Consider the following 19,497-nt stretch of genomic DNA (forward strand, 5'->3'; position numbering starts at 1 on the left):
CAATCGATGAATAAAACCAAGTTTTCTTTAGAAACCAAAACAAAGCCTTCCCTCAAAAAAAAGCTACTGTCATTTTTCTTAATTAAAAACCCAACTTAGATTTGTATAAGATATTTGACCAAGAAATTAGCATATATAAAACAATTTTTGCTTGATAAGTACAAACCTGAAAATACTACATCATTATTCTGAACTCTGAATTAATACACACTGTACAGAGGGCTGATTTTGTAGGAATATCAGGCTAATTAATGCCATTTTAGTTTCTTATATACAGTTCATGGTCCAATGAACTAGGGATATCACAAACATAGAATATCTCGATTTCACCCAATAATTTGTCGCCGTGAATAAGACACGAAAAATGTGGTGATGATAATCAAACAGACAGGCAATTACAAGCCCTTATCTTTATTCACATACTGGCACTGACTATTAGGGGAGATGAGGGTAGCTGCTGTGGCCCTGAGCTGTCAACATTTTGTAAGAACATAATAGAGACGTGAATGGCAAAGTGCAAATGCCACACAGTTGGAAGCATAACTCATCTATCAGTTGTATCACCACCCCAAACTCACTGTACTAAACTGATGTTCTAACAGCGAGGTGAGAACACAGCTGGGATAAGGCAGCCCTGGATTTTTGATCAACCATGTTTACAAACCCTATTTGAAAACAATTCTTATGAAAATGACAACAGATTTAAGGGTCTCAGCTGACTACAAACTCAGCAGGAACCAATATTACAACCAACGTGGAGCTTAAAATAGTAATACAACCTTAAGCTCCATGAAAGAAGAAAGATGGTCCTACCACAGGGTTTATAAGTCAGACCACATCTCCAGTATCTTGTCCTGGGTACTGCACACTTGACGTGTGTTTTGAAGGAAAGGACTTTAAGAGTTTACACCTACACTCTTAGGGGGTTAAACCTGAACCATCCAGTACAACAGCCACTGGCTATGAGGAACCATTTAAATTTAAATTAAATTAAATTAAAAGTGCAATTGCTCAGTCACACTAGCCACATTTCGTGTGGTCAATCCACACGTGTCTCGTGGACAACAGACACGGAACATTTCTAATGTTGCAGAAAGTTACTGGACAGCCCTGGCCTAGACCCCTAGTTACACAAGAAATGGGAATGAGAATGTAATCCAAGGGAAGAGAAGGCTTTGGGAGAGCCTTACAGTGTAAAATGTCCAAGTATCATTAGCAGGAAAGAGAAGGGAGCCGTTCTCCCCAGCCCACAGGTAGAGGCTAGAGCAGGGCAGAGGTCAGTTTAACATGCAAGCCCTAGCAATCACGCTCTGGAATTAGTCACTACGATAAACCTCCTCCCCACAAATGAGCTCTTGTCCCCTGCAAGTGCTTAAGGGGAGGGAGGCTAGATGACTTCCCTTCCAGGGATTTCTCAATAAGCAAAAAAAGAAAAAGAAAGAAAGAAAAAAAAAGTCTCTTCTGATTCCAAGTCACTAGGGCCGCACAAAGACATGCAAAGCTAACAGAAGACGGGTTGTAACCAGCTACACAACACAGTGAACCATTTCTAACTCCGTTCACCTTTTCCGTGATACATGGGGACTGTGCTGAGGAAAGAATGATAAGCCTGAAGGAGAATCACAGTGAGACAGATTTATGCCAGCCGATGAACTGACTCTTTGCCGAAGTCAGTAAACATCCATTCACCTTGTTTCCCTCTGTGCTAGACCAATACCTTGTGTGGAATCAAACACCGATCAGTGAATTAGTAGTCTGCTAAAGTTAAAAGCATCGTATTTGCCTAGAAAAATAAAAGTATGCTCATTTTGATTCTGTTCTACAATATATTTTTAAAATGTTTATTTTTTTTATCTCTCCACTATTGCAATGTCTACTCTTTTATCATAAATAGTCACACTTTTCAGTCGTCTGTGATTCTTTGGTGTCTGTTTCCCCCACTCAAGTGAAACCATGGCTATTTTGCTCCCACTGTAGCCCTGGCATGTGGTAGATACTCTGTACATGTTTGCTGGAAGAATGAGTGAATGTATGGCTTAGTCCAAAATTATCTGTGTGGTTAACTTTTCTCTTCCTCTCCTTCTCCCCCCATAGACTCACAACATCATTTTAATTCACGAAATCTCATTTTTTTTCCAACGTAACAATTTTGAATTTTACTGAATGACCCATTGATCAATTGGCAGTATTTTTTATGTCCATAAAGCTGATCCTCTCCACACTGAACTTGACCTTCCCAGACACAGCTTGCTACAAAAACTCCTGTATTAGCAGTGTTTATCCTGAACCTATACCATTTTCTCAATCCCTCCTCCAACTTCATTGTAGCCATTTTGATTGCTGCTTTGAAGTAGGAGGTACCCCTGCTGGCAAGAGGTTTCTCTATGCCAAGTGAGGCGTGTTCTGCCAAGACAGACAAAACAATAAAGCTGCAGCCAATTGCTTTTCATGATTGCCATGGCAAGATTCAACATGTATCTCTGTCCTGGCTTAGTTACTTTCCCTCCTTCTCTTTCTTATTTTCATTTCTCTGCTGTCTTCCATAGGCCAGAGGCTTAGGGATATAGATTGGTAGAGAGACCAAAACAGTGGAACAGAGATCCAACCAGTTACCACCTCTTCTTTCTTTGGCACAAAGTTGCTTTCAAAACATCAAAGGAAAGACAATTATAAACACTTCCTCTGGAGCACTTAAATCACCTGCATGTCTGTCTCCCTCCTCTCCCTCTGTCTTCAGCCAGCAGATAGAACTGTCTCTCGAGTAGGCTGCAAAGCAAACTGAAAAATGCAGGTAATATGCATGCTTCAAGCACCACCCAACATGGGATACACATGGGATACATGGTTAGACTGTCAGTGTTACTGTGCATGAGCAATAGCAACTGTTTTCTATATCAATACAAATATACTGGGGCCTATGCTGTGGCATAGAGGAAAAAGCTGCCGTCTGCAGAGCCAGCATCCCATATGGGCACCAGTTCAAGTCCTGGCTGCTCCACTTCTGATCCAGCTCTCTGCTATGACCTAAGAAAGCAGTAGAAGATGGCCCAAGTCCTTGGGCCCCTGCACCCATGCGGGAGATCCAGAGGAAGCTCCTGGCTTTGGATCAGCACAACTCCAGCCATTGCGTCCACCTGGGGAATAAGCCAGCAGATGGAAGACTTTCTCTCTCTCTCTCTCTCTCTCGCTCTCGCTTTCTCTGCCTCTGCCTCTCTGTAACTCTGCCTTTCAAAAGCTTACAGTCAGGGCAGTCAAAGTCTGATTTAATTAGAGCGGGAGAAGGAGCATTCCAGGCAGGGGGAAATGTTTATGCCAAGGAACCCCTTGGGCAGAATCAACCTGGCTCATGCTTGGGTCTGAAGGCTTATTCCAGAAAACACTGGATGGGAAAGAGGACAAAGATCATGCAGAACACTGCATGTCTTGAGAAGGATTTTGCTCTTGACCTAAGAGCAATGGGGAACTGCTGGAGGGTTGAAAGGGCCATGTAATGATCACAAATTTGTTTTTCAAACAGTCACTCTACATTGAGAATTCAAAAACCTAGCAAGCTTGTATACTGGGCACTAGTTTATGATTGAATATGAACATAAACTTACAGAATGTTTATCACAAATTCAGCTCTCTGTACAATAAACTCTCTTTCATGTGCAAGTCACATGCAAACATTTTAAAATCCAACAAAAGGATATACTTTATCATATTAAGATGTTCAAATGTGTTTCTTAAGCTTCTTTCTATTGAACACAATGACAGGATGCATGGACCACTGACAACTGTAGCTCTCTAATGAAGACATGAACCCATTCATCCCCGTCACAACAGCATGTATTTTGGGATGAATTCCGTGCTTAACGTGGTCAAATTTCATGGGTTCTACTACACCCAGATGTGGGTAAGGATGGGATATGGTTTGTGTCCACTTAATCAAAACAAAGCTCTCTGATGCTCCCAGCAACTTTAAGTTCTAATTTTGGCTAAAGCTGTTCTGACTCCCTTAATTAATATGACAAACCAGTAACCTCTTCTCAAATATTGACTTATAAAGGTTTTGGTTTAAAAAAAAATGCTAACAACTACTTGAGCTTCACTACATACTTAAAAAATTACTCAGACACATCATCAGTTGAATACATACATAGTGTTTGCTTTCCCTGTTGCTGTCTCTGAGCTAAGATCCTACTCAAATATCATCATTTTTTAAAAAATGTACTTATTTAAAAGGCAGAATGAGTGGAGAGGGAGAGGGAGAGGGAGAGGGAGAGGGAGAGGGAGAGGGAGAGGGAGAGGGAGAGGGAGAGGGAGAGGGAGAGGGAGAGGGAGAGGGAGAATCACCTTCCACTTACTGGTTCACCCCCTGAATGGCCACAATGGCCAGGGCTGGGCCAGGAAGAAGCCAGGAACCAGGAACTCCATCCTGGTCTCCCACATGGATGGCAAGAGGCCCCTGTACTTGGGCCATCACCCACTGCCTTCCCAGGTACCTTAGCAGGGAGCAGGACTGGAAGCACAGCAGCTGGGATTGGAACCAGTACTCTGGATGTGGGATGCAAACATCCCAAGAGGTGGCTTAACATGCTGCATCACAACACCAACCCTCAATATGGTTTTTAAAGGTCTAAATTCAGTTTGATGAATTATTTAAGTAAACTCAGTGGCATACAGCCAGACAGCAGTCACTTCCGTCAGCGTCTTTCACACTGATTCTTTTAAATCATCTGATTTTTGGAATGTAATGAGAACGATGAGCTTATGAGTGAAATTCCCCCTTAATACAGAGTTGCGTTCAGTATATAAATAACAGAATACTACAGATGGCATTTCTGATCACTAGTTTACGCTATTCATCCAGTCAAGGCCCAGATGATTCCTACCCCATGGCCCATTTCTCCAGGTGGGAAACAGAAATGTGACCCTATACCCAGCAGGGCTCAGAGCAGAGAATGGCCCCAGAGATCTGTGAATGACAGGCATTTAGCAAGTTAGGGCTGTTAATTATCAAAGCTACATGACATTCCTTTCTGGAATTTGATTTTGAAAATGAACACTATCTGGGAAAAGGGGGAAAAACAGATAGAGATTCTTGGATTAACTGAAATACAGTCATTTCATTCCCATTTTTAAAAAAATCTTCAGGGGCCGGCGCTGTGGCATAAGCATGTTAAGTCACCGTTTGCAATGCCGGCATCCCACACGAGCGCACTGGTTTGAGTCCCAGCTGCTCCACTTCCGATCCAGCTCCCTGCTAATGCACCTGGGAAAACAGTGGAAGACGAGCCAAGTCCTTGGGCCCCTGACTCATATGGGAGAACCAGAGGAGGCTCCTGGCTCTGGCTTGGTCTAGCCTCAACTGTTGCAGTCACTTGGGGAGTGAAAAAGCGGATGGAAGATCTCTCTCTCTCTAACTCTGCCTACAAGTAAATAAATAAATCTTTTTTTTTTTTTAAAAAAAAAAAAAGGTCTTCAGTTACTCCCCAAACCTGCAAGCCACATAAGCATGGAAGACCCCACATGCACTGACCCCTCCCAACTTCCTCCAGTCTTCTCCTTCCTGACTTCCCGACACCTCCTCTGCCCTCCACGGCTCCACCCACCCTGAAACCTGGAAGGGCACACCCCAGGCCAACCCCCCACACACACACTGGGCGGCATGCGACGCAGCCTATGGCTTCCCCTTCTGCCTTCCCCATTACTCAGAGCCCTGGGAGAGCACAAGCCAGTCCTGTTTTCCTGATCCCTAGCACTTGGCAAAAAGGAGGTGCTATCAAAGGGCACACGGAACAGCTTCAAATTCACCTTACAGACACACGAGCCCTCAGACCACCACTGCTGTTCAATCACTAATGCTGAGTGTCCATGCGCTTGCAGGGAGCTTTCTGAAGGGGACAATAGTTTTTCTGCTCATTCTCCCCAAACGCAAAGTGCTTTCCCGCTCCTTCATTTACTGCTCTCAAGATAATGTTTCTGAGTCCCACCATCCTCCTGTGACCCTCCTGCACAAGAACCCACTCTGGCCCGCTGGCTCCAGCCTCTCTGCTCCTCTACCAAGCCCACCAGGACTGTGAGGGGGTGGGGGCAGCTCACACGTCTTGCAGCCCTTTTATGTACCTATGCCATTTGATACTGTACCGGAATCATTCGTGGATAGGTGGGCAGACATCTTATACAGATAAACAGAGTTAATTAAGTCTGTCTAAGGTCAGGTAGGTCATTAGGATGAGCCAGGACAAAGACCTCTGTGCCCCATTCTGTGCTCTGGCCTCTCTCTTACTGCACAAGGGCCCCCGAGATCTCTCTCACCCATTTAGGTATGTAATGAGCATCTTCTATATGCCGCGGATGGAACCAGGCTTGCTGAGAGTTCAGCAAGACCAAAGTCCTACCCTGGAATGAGACGCCTGACAGGTGCCACTAGGGACTACACCTGTTGCACCAGAGGGGAGTTGCAAAACTGAAAGAAAAGTCCCCGTCCTTCCTGGAGTCTGGAGTTTGACAGTAGCTCCAGTCCATGCCACAGGCATTGCCTCACTGCTCACCACCCCATGCTGTTCTCTGTAATATACGATGGGCCCTCGAGGGAGGGATGCGACTCTCATGTGTTCCTGTTTCCCCAAAACCCCTCCAAGAGGGGAGGAGACATGGTGGGATGGAGCCAGATCTCAGATCTCACGCGACACTGGGTCCCAGGGCCAGCAGATGGGGGAGAGCCACCTGTCACCCACACGCCCTTCCAGGTCCTGCAGGCAGGCACTCCATCAGATCACCACACCTGGTCCACCTGCCTTCAGTGTGAGCACACACATGGCGTCTGGGAGTGGGGGTATGTGTTCTGTCACTGTTATGGTTTTGTATTCTCAGTGTCGGGATCAAAAAGTGTGAAGGGCACAGAGGATGTGAAAAAAATCTGTATGTCTGAATGCTGAGGTCGCCCCAGTAGGCTGATACACTCCGTCTTAGAAAGACAAATGCGAAAGGGGCTTTTATTCCCCCCACATGCACACACACTCCAGCGTGCACTCACCGGCCCCGGTGGTGAGCTGGACTTTTTCCCTTTCAATTATTACCACTGTCATAATGTATTATTATTGTTTTACCAAGTATGGACAGTACGGACAGTTGAACCCAAGTGCAGCATAACACAGGTATACTGTCTCCGTTGTCAATCTTTAGCTGCTGGTGTAGACTAAGGGTCTGATGTAGACTACAGAGATCTGTCTAAATTATGCCAAGTGCATGCCACTGTTCCATAATCACTCCTTAATTCATAGACTAATTAAGCACTAACTCCATGCTATACACCTGCATGAAGTGCTGGGGAAAAGAAGTCAGCCACAGAGGTCACAACACAGAGGGGAAAAACACAAACAAACGCATTTTGTTACTGGTTACTGTGTCACAGCGGATATACAGGTCCTTTCTGCAAAACACCTGTGTGGGACAGAAGTGCACTTCAGATTTCAGAGTGTTTTGGATTTGGGAATATTCACATAGACTCTTAAGATTTTGGAGTTTTGGTTTAGGGATGCCCAACCCATCCAAGGCAAGAGCTGGACAGGGCAGGGTTACAGATGATCCCCCATCCGCTACTGCGGACAACCACCCTGCATGCAGGCCCTAACTCAGCTTCATCTTCCTACTGAACCTTGCATTGTCTGTCTCTGACCACTCACTCCTTCCCCACTTGCTCTCTCTCCCCAGCTCTCGTTCGTCTTTTGTCTTTCTGTTTCCAAGAAAAGCTCAGCTCTGCGGGGGCAGAGATTCTTGTTTTGTTCCCTGATGAATCCTGGCCCTAGAACAGTGCCCAGTTCCTGAGAGGAATTGGTAAATATTCACCGGCCCCAACCTCATGAAAGACCACACCAGAGCTCTCTAATCCTTTTAGCCTCCTCTGTTTGCCTTCATAGCATTCATGGTAACTCAAGTCATCTTGCAAAGTCCATTTACTTATCTGGTCTTTTCTCACCCCTCACTAGAATGCAAACGTCGTGATAAAAGGCAATGTGTCCACTTCTTCACTCCTGTGTCCCCTGCGCTTGAAACAGAGGCTGGCACACAGTAGGCATTTGGTAAAATGTAGAGGAATGAATTGCTGGGGTCCTCACCTTCACTCATCAGCCCCCATTCACAGAGCACTGAGTGTGTGGGTGAGCTGGCTTTACCTGCACTTTCTCTCCACATTTTCCCAACAGCCCTGGAGTTAGGCATTCCATACTCTCATTTCAAAGGGGCACAATGACAGTATCTTGCCCAAGGACACAAGCCTAGGAAAGGCTACAGCCAGCCATCAGCTCCAGGCAACCTGACCTGAGACTTGCTTTTAATCTCTCTCCTGGCAGGATGGGAGCTGCCTTGCAAACAGGACCACCTTGCTTCTGGGCTGCTGGGAGAGTCTAATTTGCAAACGCCAAATCTCAACTCTGAATCTCCTCAGAGGATTCGCACTGGTAGAGCACATGTTGGGTTGGGGGAGGGGAGGTCCTACGAGCAAAAGTGGCAAACTTGTCCCGAAGGATGAGCAATGTCATCCCTGGCAAAAGGACAGACTATACAGCAAATGACGGACTTGAGAGATACGCTCTACCTTTGATGTCAGAAATAAAAGAGAAACAGCTCATGTGATGATGAACTTGACACTATCGTAGTTCCAGAAATGTTTATGCAATACCTGGCCAGAATTGGCTGAGGACAGTGTGTTAAAAGGATACTCCTGGGCCCATCCAACCCCATGAACTTGCATCTCTAGGGATGGGGTCAGGGGACCTATGTTTGCATCAAGCACTGGGGGAGCCGCTGTGACAGCCACTGAGCTAACACTTCTCAACTACAGGACATTGGGCAGGCATCTGCAGGCTGGGCAGCACTCTATCAACCATCAGCATCAAGACTAAGACCCAACTAGCTCTACTGAATAACCAACAAGGCCTCTTTTTGTTAACAATAGTGTTGCATCACTCAGGGATTCAAAGTTCTCTAACCTAGGACACAGTCTCAAACATATCCATGGCTCGAGCTGGTCATGTCACATCACATGAAGTAGGAACTAGTACATCCAGGATAATCTGCTCGCTTCTGCTAGGTCCACAGTTCTCCTGTAGACGTGTTCACTCCAAAAATTATTCTGCTTCTTCTCTTAAATATAATCATCAGGCCGGCGCCGCGGCTCACTAGGCTAATCCTCCACCTTGCGGCGCCGGCACACCGGGTTCTAGTCCCGGTCGGGGCGCCGGATTCTGTCCCGGTTGCCCCTCTTCCAGGCCAGCTCTCTGCTGTGGCCAGGGAGTGCAGTGGAGGATGGCCCAAGTGCTTGGGCCCTGCACCCCATGGGAGACCAGGAAAAGCACCTGGCTCCTGGCTCCTGGCTCCTGCCATCGGATCAGCGCGGTGCGCCGGCCGCAGCGCGCCAGCCGTGGCGGCCATTGGAGGGTGAACCAACGGCAAAGGAAGACCTTTCTCTCTGTCTCTCTCTCTCACTGTCCACTCTGCCTGTCAAAAAAAAAAATATATATATATATATATATAATCATCAAGGCAGAGTTAGGAAACAGCAAAAGAAAACTTTAAAAAACACATACAAACCATGAGCTTTGCCCCTCCTATGCTAGCTGCTTTCTGAGCCAGTTCTAAGTGGCACTCAAAACAACACAGGTCTACTTAAGATTCCTGTATCCCAGATGACCCTAAGATGGGTCGTATGGGGGCATGCAACCACCACCCTCCAGCCCTGGACATCTTGCCAGGATTCCCTGACATTATCAGAAGTAGAACCTTACTGAAGTCATCTCTGGACATGGGGTGTTGCTGACCCTGTACTAGCTCCTGGTTGCTATAGTTACGAGAGGAGGTATAGTCTACTCTGCATCCAGCCCCAGCAGCTGGGAGAGGCCCCCATGGCCAGAATGACGGCAGCACAAGGTACACACAAGGTACTACTGTTACATCTTATGCTTAAGACTCCAACTAAAGCTGCTTTTCCTTACCATGGCTTTCAAATTATTTAACCTGTGCAAATCATGTAGAAATATGTTTTCTTACACACATTTAAGAAAAAATTCATAAAGATTAAGAAAAAAATAAACCCTTGATAACCTAAATAGTCTTGAGAACTACTTTGAAAGACGCAGGATTTGACTGTGGTACTACAGCAGGTTTCTGAGCTAGGTCATGTGGTTTAACAGATTCCTTCTGAAATTGCAGGAATGTATTTAAGTGCTGATTCTTGGCTCTGATTATTTCCAATGGTTTCTACATAGGAGAAAATGCTCTGCCCTACACAATGCAACACGAATTAATGATACTAGAAACAAGGGTTGTGTACCGCACTATCCAAGGAAGCCTGCAGGACAAAAGGAAACATTTGTAGAAGAAAACAAGCAGAGAGTGGAAATTTTTTTTCAATATATTTTGTAAGTATGAAAATGATTTTTCACTCTCCACACGGAATTAGCCAGCCCGACACATAGATTACTCTTCCCAGAGTCTTTGTAATCCAGGTAATAAATCGGATCTATCATTATACGAGATGAACAAAGCAGTCACCAGTCAGATGTACTCCAACAAATTAAGGGGAAAGAAAGTGAAATTACTCAGGCTGATCTGACACACAGCACTGGCTAAAGTGAAACAAACAAAACTGCGTGCAGAAGAGTCCAAACGCTGAGGTTGTCTAACTTTCCAAATGTCATTCTAGCTCTCTAATGACAAGGTATAGTGTTAAAGGGTACAATCACTGGATTACTTCTTTCCAACAGACGTTTCTGACTTTCTCACAAGTTCTGACGCCTCCAACTCTCTATACCAAGCCGAAGAACAGACGCTGCCCACTCCCTACCCGGTTTCCAAAAGTGCACTCCAGACACCCCCCGCCATGAAATCTGTGCCATGACCCACAAGGCGCTCTTGGACGTGCTGATGGGAACTGCCAATACTCAGGACGACAGTGAAGCATAGTGGGGTGGATTTTAAAAGGCCCCATTGGTCAAACAAGAAAAGCTGAAGATGTTTAAGGTACCCAAATCAGTATCCCATTTAAACTCTAATATGCTAAGCCATTGTGAAAGACAAAGAAACAAGGTATTAATGCCAGCAGAAAAACATTTCTTAAATTCAGTGTTTATTTGTCAAATACCAACTGCTTTTTTTCTTTCATTCCTTTCTGTTTCTGATCTTTGGAAAAACCACATCAGTATCAAATGTCACTTAATTCTTATTCAAACAGAGGAGAGCAGACACAGCAGACACAGCGGCTGCACCCGTGACTTGGCTGACCTGGGCCCTCAGTAAAAACAAACCTCTATAAATCACCAGATGTAAGCAATTGTGTAGTGATCACTTTAATTAATTGAACAGCTTTCCTGAAATGCACTGTATAATTTCAACTCTCCCAACACCTTTCCCAGAAGCAACTAACAAGAGTGGGTTCTTTTCCTAAAGTTGTTTCAAGGAAGAAAACACTCTCAACTCCAGGAGCTTACAGATATTTTTTAATCATTCAACATTCAGGTGATAGATTACTTAATTTTAGAAATCAAACTTTGGGCTGGCAAATGCTACGTGTAAATCCAAAAGTCAAAATTATCCCCAAAGCTATGGCAATACATATATATAAACATGTTACCTGGCTTGAAAACATAAAAGACCTTACATAATTTTCAACTGAATTTGAAAACTCTTATTTGCAAAAGAACAAGCAGAGACTTTTCTGACTTTCATGTACTGAATTTTAGCTGCACAAAGCTGATGTTTTCCATTGCTGTTGCTGAACCTGCAGGCGCCATACTTAAAAGAGGATACTCCAATGGCTTATAACAAACGCCTTTCCTGCTCACAAAACCACTCTGATCACTCACCACCAAGAACTATGTAACACGGACTCCACAGATCCCATGCCAACCACTGAGCCATACCAGAATTAAAGTCCTCCTCTACAGAACATAATCAAATACACGTCTCTCCGGAGTGAAGGTGATTTGTTTGAATCTTTTGGCAATGAAAGCAAAGTGGAAAGTCTGTTGCTCTAAGAATATTTGAAATTTAGGAGTAACAAAGCTGGAGGCTGCAGAAGAAGTGAATCAATTTAAAGAGCCCTTCTTAATAATACCCTGAAGGAAACACTCAAATTTGGCTTATAAGATCTTTATGCTGGTTCAAGTAGAAGTACTGGCCCTGGCCCTACAAACATACATGCACAATTCTGCAAAATTCCACTTACAAGGAGAGAAGTGTAATATTGGCCGAGATTGGTCCTAGATTTGGAAAAGTCTCCAGTTCATTGTTGTTGAGTTTCCTAGAAAAAAAAAAAAAAAAAAAAAAGACAGATTAGGTAAGCAGCAATTCCTAGAGGTGAAAACTTTTTAAAAGAATTACTTAAAGATAACTTTCAAATTAAAAGCTGTAAATAAAGTACTACAAACGTCCCTCACAGTGGACCGGTGTGAGGGGTAATACATTTTATGGAGAACTCAAGAAGAAAATAACCCAGACTCACACTTCTCGAAGGCTTTGAAGGTGGCTCATGGAACTTGCCTTGATGACAGATAATCTGTTGTGGCTTAAGTCCCTACAAGAAAACAACAATAAAATTACAAATGCTCTCTTAAAATTACCATTAGTGCTCAGTGATATGCAAGTCACAGGGGGCTTATGAACCACTTCCAGCAACACTCGTGACAACGGGAGGAATAACTGGTCCATTCTGCCCACTCACAAGATGGCAACCAGAATGGCAAAGTCAAAAATACAACCTCCACGCACAAAGTTTGTTGAAGAGGCTGGCAGATTCGAATACTTGAAGCCCACAGACATTTTAAGAGCTGTTTTCTGGCACAGGGTGAACAGATCTTTTGTGAACTGGGCCCTTGGCTCCCATGCCTTCCCTCGCCCAGTCACTCCCTCCTTGACATGATGACATCATGGCTCAGGAACAGTGGCTCAGCAGGCAGGTTGCTGAACCCAATGCCTCTAAGAAACTCCTTTATTATCAAAAAAAAAAAAAAAAAGCAAGCACCAAGGTCCTTAATGCAGTCAGACAAAACAGGAATTGCTACTCAGGCGCTCTGAATGAGCTTCTCTGGGTTAAAGCACCCGATTATTCAAGAAAGTAGAAAACAGCTGGAATCCTTGGCTTTCTTGCATTCAAAAACATCGCAGCATCTGTTACTATATCTGAGACCACATCAGCGTTCTAACAAAGTTAAGCGGACTGTACAGAAACTTACAATCATTAAAATCAAATTTCAGTGACTTCTTACTCAAATACTCTAACTTAGTAGCAATTTCCATAGGGCATTGCTATTTAAAACAACAAACTGCTGCATTCATAATACTCTAGGCTAAAAAAGACATCTCAGCATTAACATGTGAAATATGGAACAAAATCTGTCCAATAGGCTTGGTCACCTTCCCTATACTGGTCAATACTCTGACTATGGGCCTTCAAAATGGTGTGGTATAATGAAAACGAAATGGCTGAAAATAGCTGTTCAAAACCAGCTTAACAACCAGTCTGGCTTCCAGCTCCTCCATCAGAAGTAGTTAACTAACCCTTACTAAGTTAATCCTTATAATGTTTAAAATTAATAGTTTTAAATAATCATACATAAGTTGATTGGAGAAAGCATGAAATCATTTCATGCTTCTGCATCTGTTATATGCATGAGTGTCCTCCTCCCCCCTCAACAAAGGAGAGAAATCGCATCCAGAGAAAGCACAGTGTGGCTTGGTACTTGGCTTACTATTAGAAATCAGACATCCTTTCAGCCTTGAGTTTTTGTTTTGAGAATAAACCTAGATTTTTTTCTCTTTCACCTGGAAAAAAAAATCTGCAAAGGTTTTATTTGAAATATGTTTGCCTAAAGACCTACCAGACAGTAACAGACATGAGTAGATTTGTTCTGGTAGAGTTATAACATGAAAAAAAAAAAAATCTGGCACAGTCTTTAAACTATAAAAATCCTGCAATTACAACCACTGCTGTGCGCGCTCACCACGCTGGCTGGAGCCAGACACTTTCCCTCACAGCTCAGCTCAAGTCCATCTGGAGTTCATCAAGGAAACCGTGAGCCCAACAACTCACGTTAGGATTCAAACAAAACCTGTGTGCTTTTAGCACCCCAGACAGTCACAGATTTCCCACATGGTTTTAAAAACAACCAAGGCAAAGAGTCCTTCACCTGGGAGGTGGCAGTCTCCCTTGGACCTGCATCCCCTATTGTTTCAAGCTTTCACAGAAAGGACACTGCCTGTCATTTACCTTTAACCCAGGTGATTTTCCTCTTAATTACAAAAACCGAAAACCACACTCCTCACTTCACTGTAAGGATTATTTCACAGGGCAGTCCTGGGAGAAAGGAGACTGCTAGCGCTTAGCTTCTCTTCAACCAGTCATGGGATGAGATCTCCCAACAAAAGACCTTTAAAATCAGACACTGCCTTCAGAGACCACTCATTCCTGACCCAGAAGCAGGAGCTGGCAACCTTAAACATTTCAGTTATTGCAACACACTTCCATTCTTGAGTTTTGTGTGCTATTAAAACCACATTATATGTGGGAGCAAGAAAGGAGAAAAGAAAGAGAAAGAAAATCACTCTTAAGTGACTTATACTGCTAAATACTTAAAGCAGTGAAACTTTCAATGTACCTAAATTTAGATTTAATACAGTTTACATTTCAGAAATAATTACTTTCCAGTTAAAGGATGTCATAGTTTCCTAATCTTCCTTATATTGTTTTTATGGCTAGACCATTACAGAGAGAGTCAAGTTGTGCAAATGCCCATGTCTTCTTAAATCCAGAATATAACACATTCAGTGAAGGTGATTCTTATTTTTTAGATTTCTATTAATGAACATCATCCCAGGAAACTTTTTAAAAAGTGTTTCTGTAGTAAAGTTAATAAACGAAAAAGATGGTGAGATAGGGAGGTGGTAGCTAGTTATCCAGAACTCAGCAGGTCAAATACATAGAAACAGAACTGGTTCTATATGGTAGAGAAAAGTCTGTCTTCCTGCCTATTTGCAAGCAAAGAAACTTATATGAAAACAATTAATTTACAGCATTTGGTTTCAGCTATCGTTTTCTTCCTTTCAGCATTTGGCAATCTGACTTCCAAGTCAAATTTTGAAATGCAAATCCAGCATAGCTTCTTAATCAATCCCACTGGGGCCTGCAGAGCTGCTAATTCAGCAGGAATCTAGAAAGCTGAAAAACAAAAAAGCCAGGCTGTAGCTGTTTTAAGACAGTGATCCAAAGTGACTCATAAATCAGCCTGCTATGTTCAAGTTTTAGTCTGGAAAATACAGAAAAACAGCTGTGAAAACCATAGGGACTATTACCCCCCCCACCCCCACCCCAAATGCTGGTATGGACCAGAAGATTTATAACACGCCAACACTAAAGAAGTCACACCAGCCAAAATTACCTTTCAGACTTTTGCTCGAAGCCCCGTTGAGAATGCAAACGTTTCTGCGTGATAAAATAAATAATTCTGAAATCCCAGTGAGAATTTAATAATACTTGAAGCTCTCACTGGCAACTGAGCAACTTTTTTCCTCTTTTGGCTAAATGATAGATTCTAATAAGCATTCCTCTTTAGGTTCAGAACTCTAGAAGTAAACCAAGTCTGCTTTTAAGGGCGCTTGTAAGCAAGGCTTCAAATAGTTCCTGTTTTAAGAGGCACTTTCATTAGAGTGTTAGAGGTTACTTTTTGAAAGGAGAACTGAGTGCAGTGTTATTATTTTACAGCTCAAACTATTCAACTTTCACACATAGGGCTTCTATGGCAATAAATTACAACTGAATAAAGTGGAAAAAGGCATGCATGTTATCTATGTTTTTTTTTAAACTTGCAAATTCAACAAGACAAGCAAAAGATAGACACTGAAATTTTTCTTAATAGTGCTTTCAGAAACTAGTCCAAAGACAAACCTACTACTTTAATTATCTAAGAAAACAGGCAGATATGGGGGGGGGGGGCGGAACAGTATGTATTTTTCTACTGATTTCTGAACTCTGAAACAGCCTGTTTAAGAGCTTTTCTAATTATGTAAAGGTAAGTAGTAGCTCCTTAGACCTCCTGTGGAAAACACCAAACAACAGAGAAGGTAGAACTCAGCTCCTGTTCCTTTCAAAGGTAGAGGAGACCTCCAGAGCTTAAGGCACAAACAAAAGAAACACAATAAAGGGCTTGGACCACATGGCTCGGTGACACCTACAAAGACGGTTAGAAGTCACTGAAGTACAAGAATGACAGAGTTGTTCAATGAGTGATCACAGCGGGGCTTCTGACAACAGGCTGAGCGCTTATTTATACAAGTGGAACTTATTTTCACATACATTTAAGGAATGTGGACTTGTATTGAGACAATTTACTGCTGGCGGAAATGTAATTAAAGACCGTGCTAACCAAATAAACTGTAATTTGTTTTTTAGTGTGCCACCAAATTATCTGCAAAACAAAATCCTAATTAGGTCAGCTACTTTTAAGACAATGTTTAAACAGGTATGGAACCCCTTTTGGTTCAACCCAACTTGTAATCAGAGGAAACTCAGTTTCTCAAAAAACATCTGAGTTTACAAATAGTATATTATTGCAAGTACTATATTGCAGACTGGCAGGACCCAGTGGGCCACCTGGCCGGAGGAACCTGGACAGTTAGATTCACTGAATAATCCGAGCATTTCATAGCACACCCCGGGAAGCTTGGTACTCTTTGCTGGTTCTCATCCCTCTGTTATTCATAGGTGTTCACCTCCAGTCATTCAAACGTTCAGTTCCATATGTTGTCAATAGAGCCATTCACAGCTCATGAATAAGGCAGCCTGACCTCCACAAGAGGCAATTGAATAGAATTAGCCACAACTAATTGAAAGTCTTCCTGCTCTGGGTTAAAGCCCTTATCTCCTTCTTCAATTGTAATAAAAACGACTAAAGAAGACGTCTCGTGCTAGAAGATTACCTATCAACCAATACCTCATTCTGCTTTCTTGTTAAACTAAGGTTTATTAAGAACACCAAGAATATGCTGTCTGAAAGTCAACAATTCTACCGCTGACAAACAAAAAGATGTACCCAAGCATGATGATTTAAAAACACAATTTTCCTAAACTACAAAACCGAAGCAGCACAGCATCTGGAGAACATTCTACCAGAATTGTCTAAGATCTGAAAACTTCCACTGCGATTTTGCTAGGCCCAAATCTAAGATTAAGTCTGAACTGTAATTTTACATTTTCCAAAAACAAAAAAAAAGGACTTTTTTAAAAATACAAATGTTGACTTTATAACATTTTACAGCACATCTCCAATGTTAACAAGAGGGGGGGCCGGACGTGAGTAAGACACAGAGCTGCGTCTGCAGCCACATTACTTGGTCCCCCCATGTTGGCAGGGACTTCGGGTGTTCAGCCTCCACAGCTGAAATCCCCGAACTTCCGTACCAGCAGCAGCCCTGGGCGCACTGGAAGTTACAGAAGACTTGGTGCTGAACAATCCGGTTCCTTCCTTTCCGTATCTACCGATCAGTCTTATCAATCAACTTCTCACCCGCAGGAGGATGCGTAACAAGGCGGTCGGGTGGGGGTGCGGGGCTCGCACGCCAAGGCGAAGCACACGGGGCGCCCGCCAGAGTTGGAACAGCGACCAAACTCTGTGCCAGGGGCTTCCCAGACGAAAGGCGCGCGTTCAGCTGCCGATCGAGAACAGGAAAACGGGCCTGAATTCGTAGGAAACCGAAGCTGAGCGGGCAGCCACGCTCCCGAAGGGGCAAAGGCAAACTCCGGCCGCCCCGCAGGTAGCCAGCTCTCCCGCTCCGTTCGGGCGCGGAACCCCCAGGCTCGCTACCATCTCCGGACGGCGCCCCAGGCCCTAAGAACATCCATGTAGCCGGCTATCCTCTTCACACCTAGGCGGCCCGCAGAGCGCTCGGAGAGGCCGCGACCGTTCCTGTTCCACCTCCACGGAGCGCCACTCGCGGCCCGGGCCAGCAGGAGCTGCCCGCGTGCAAAACGCTGTGCGCCAAGCCCCCAGCAACCCGGGGCCCTCGCCGCGTCCAATGTGCCCATCCCCTCCGTCCGCGACAGATACTTACAGCCGAACGACCCAGGGCGGCAGCGGCTCGGGAAGGCGCGCCAGCCGCCGGCGACTGCAGTCCAGCAGGTCCCCGAGGCAGCGGCAAGGAGCGGGGCACGCGCGCTCGGCGGCCAGCCCGGAGGGCGGCTCGGCCGGGCCTGCGCGCCCCAGCACGGCGCACAGCAGCAGCCCCAGCGCGGCGGCGGGCGCGGGGAACCTCGGCGTGCCCATGGCGGCCCCGCGGCGTCTGTTCTGCCCCGCGCTCCGCAGCCCGTGCGCACTCGGGCCCGGCACGAACTTCCAGTCCAGCGATCACCCGGGGACCCGGCCGCGTGCGCGCGCGCGCTCTCCTCGGTCAACTCCTGCTTTCACTCCCAGCAGCGAAGCCCTTTCATGCCCGCCGGCAGCCGGAGGGAGAGCCAAAGCCGACCGGCCCACGGCGGTGGAGCTGCAGCCGCAGCAGTGCCCGCACGCCCGAGTCCCTTCTGGCCCCCTAAAGAAACTTTTTTCGCCCCGTCCCCGCGGTGCTGCGCGAAGTCCCCGCGCGGCCGAGGCGCGAGGCGGGGCGGGCAGAGGCCGGCGCGCGCCTATTGGCTCCGCAAGCCGCGGCCGACCCCGCGGCCACGTGACAATAACAAGGCTGCAGCCGGGGCCGGCGCACGGGAGAAAGTGGGGCTGAGATTGCAGGAAATTCGGAGTTAGATTTTCCAGCCTCTCCAGCCAGAAGTCTGCACTACGTCCTGGGAAACGTGTATCGGATGGAGCTGGGGGGCAGGAGGGAATGAGCAAACCAGTGAGCAGATACTGGGCTACTTCTTGGAGATAGAGGTATTTTTTTTTCCTGTATCCTTTATTTAGGAAATACTTTTTCACATGTGCAATTAAAAACCAAGCAAGGATGACAGCACAGAGAACAGTGCAGGTCAACTCAGTTAAAATACATGCAAAAGTTTTAAATGCAAATTTGCTTCTAAAAGTCATAGAACTGCAAACCATGAGGTAGAGGTATTTAGGGTGACTTCAGGGGGCTCCCGTTCAATTCGCTGTGACCAGGAACCCTTTCGATTCCAAACTATTGGAATGTATACATTATTCCACCATTCACAGATGAAACAGTGGTTTCAATGGGAATATAATTGCTTTAAAATTCATAAGGCAGTGTAGGGTTTTTTTGTAGGCACCAAAATTAAGAACAATAATCACGTGCAAAATTCGTGGATTTGGAGATGATATATTGAATTACAAATAGTTTTAGTGCATTGGATGGAGTGGGGATGAAATGACCTCTCCCTAGAGTATGATGGTAATGGTGGGTTCCAGGCACTAGCTAGGAATAATAAGAATAGGCACAGTACTATCGCAAAGCAAAATGAACCCTAGGACTTTGCAGGAAAAACGTAATGGGTGCACTTTGGTCCACCTGGGCTTTGAG

General features: G+C 44.9%; 1 protein-coding gene across 1 annotated transcript in view; it reads right to left on the minus strand.

Moving 5' to 3' along the window:
• The window catches only part of LRIG3 (leucine rich repeats and immunoglobulin like domains 3), a 48,693-nt gene extending 30,250 nt beyond the window's left edge, over positions 1–18,443 (minus strand). Inside the window, exons 1-3 of the mRNA XM_002720902.5 lie at positions 18,085–18,443; positions 12,485–12,556; positions 12,209–12,283 (exon numbers count right to left, since the gene is read on the minus strand). Of these exons, the coding sequence (XP_002720948.2) occupies positions 12,209–12,283; positions 12,485–12,556; positions 18,085–18,296 (359 nt within the window). The 5' untranslated portion in view covers positions 18,297–18,443. The remainder of the gene's footprint in view (positions 1–12,208; positions 12,284–12,484; positions 12,557–18,084) is intronic.
• Positions 18,444–19,497: the final 1,054 nt, after the last annotated feature.

This window comes from Oryctolagus cuniculus, chromosome 11, assembly GCF_964237555.1.
Source record: "Oryctolagus cuniculus chromosome 11, mOryCun1.1, whole genome shotgun sequence".
Taxonomy (NCBI): Eukaryota; Metazoa; Chordata; class Mammalia; order Lagomorpha; family Leporidae; genus Oryctolagus; species Oryctolagus cuniculus.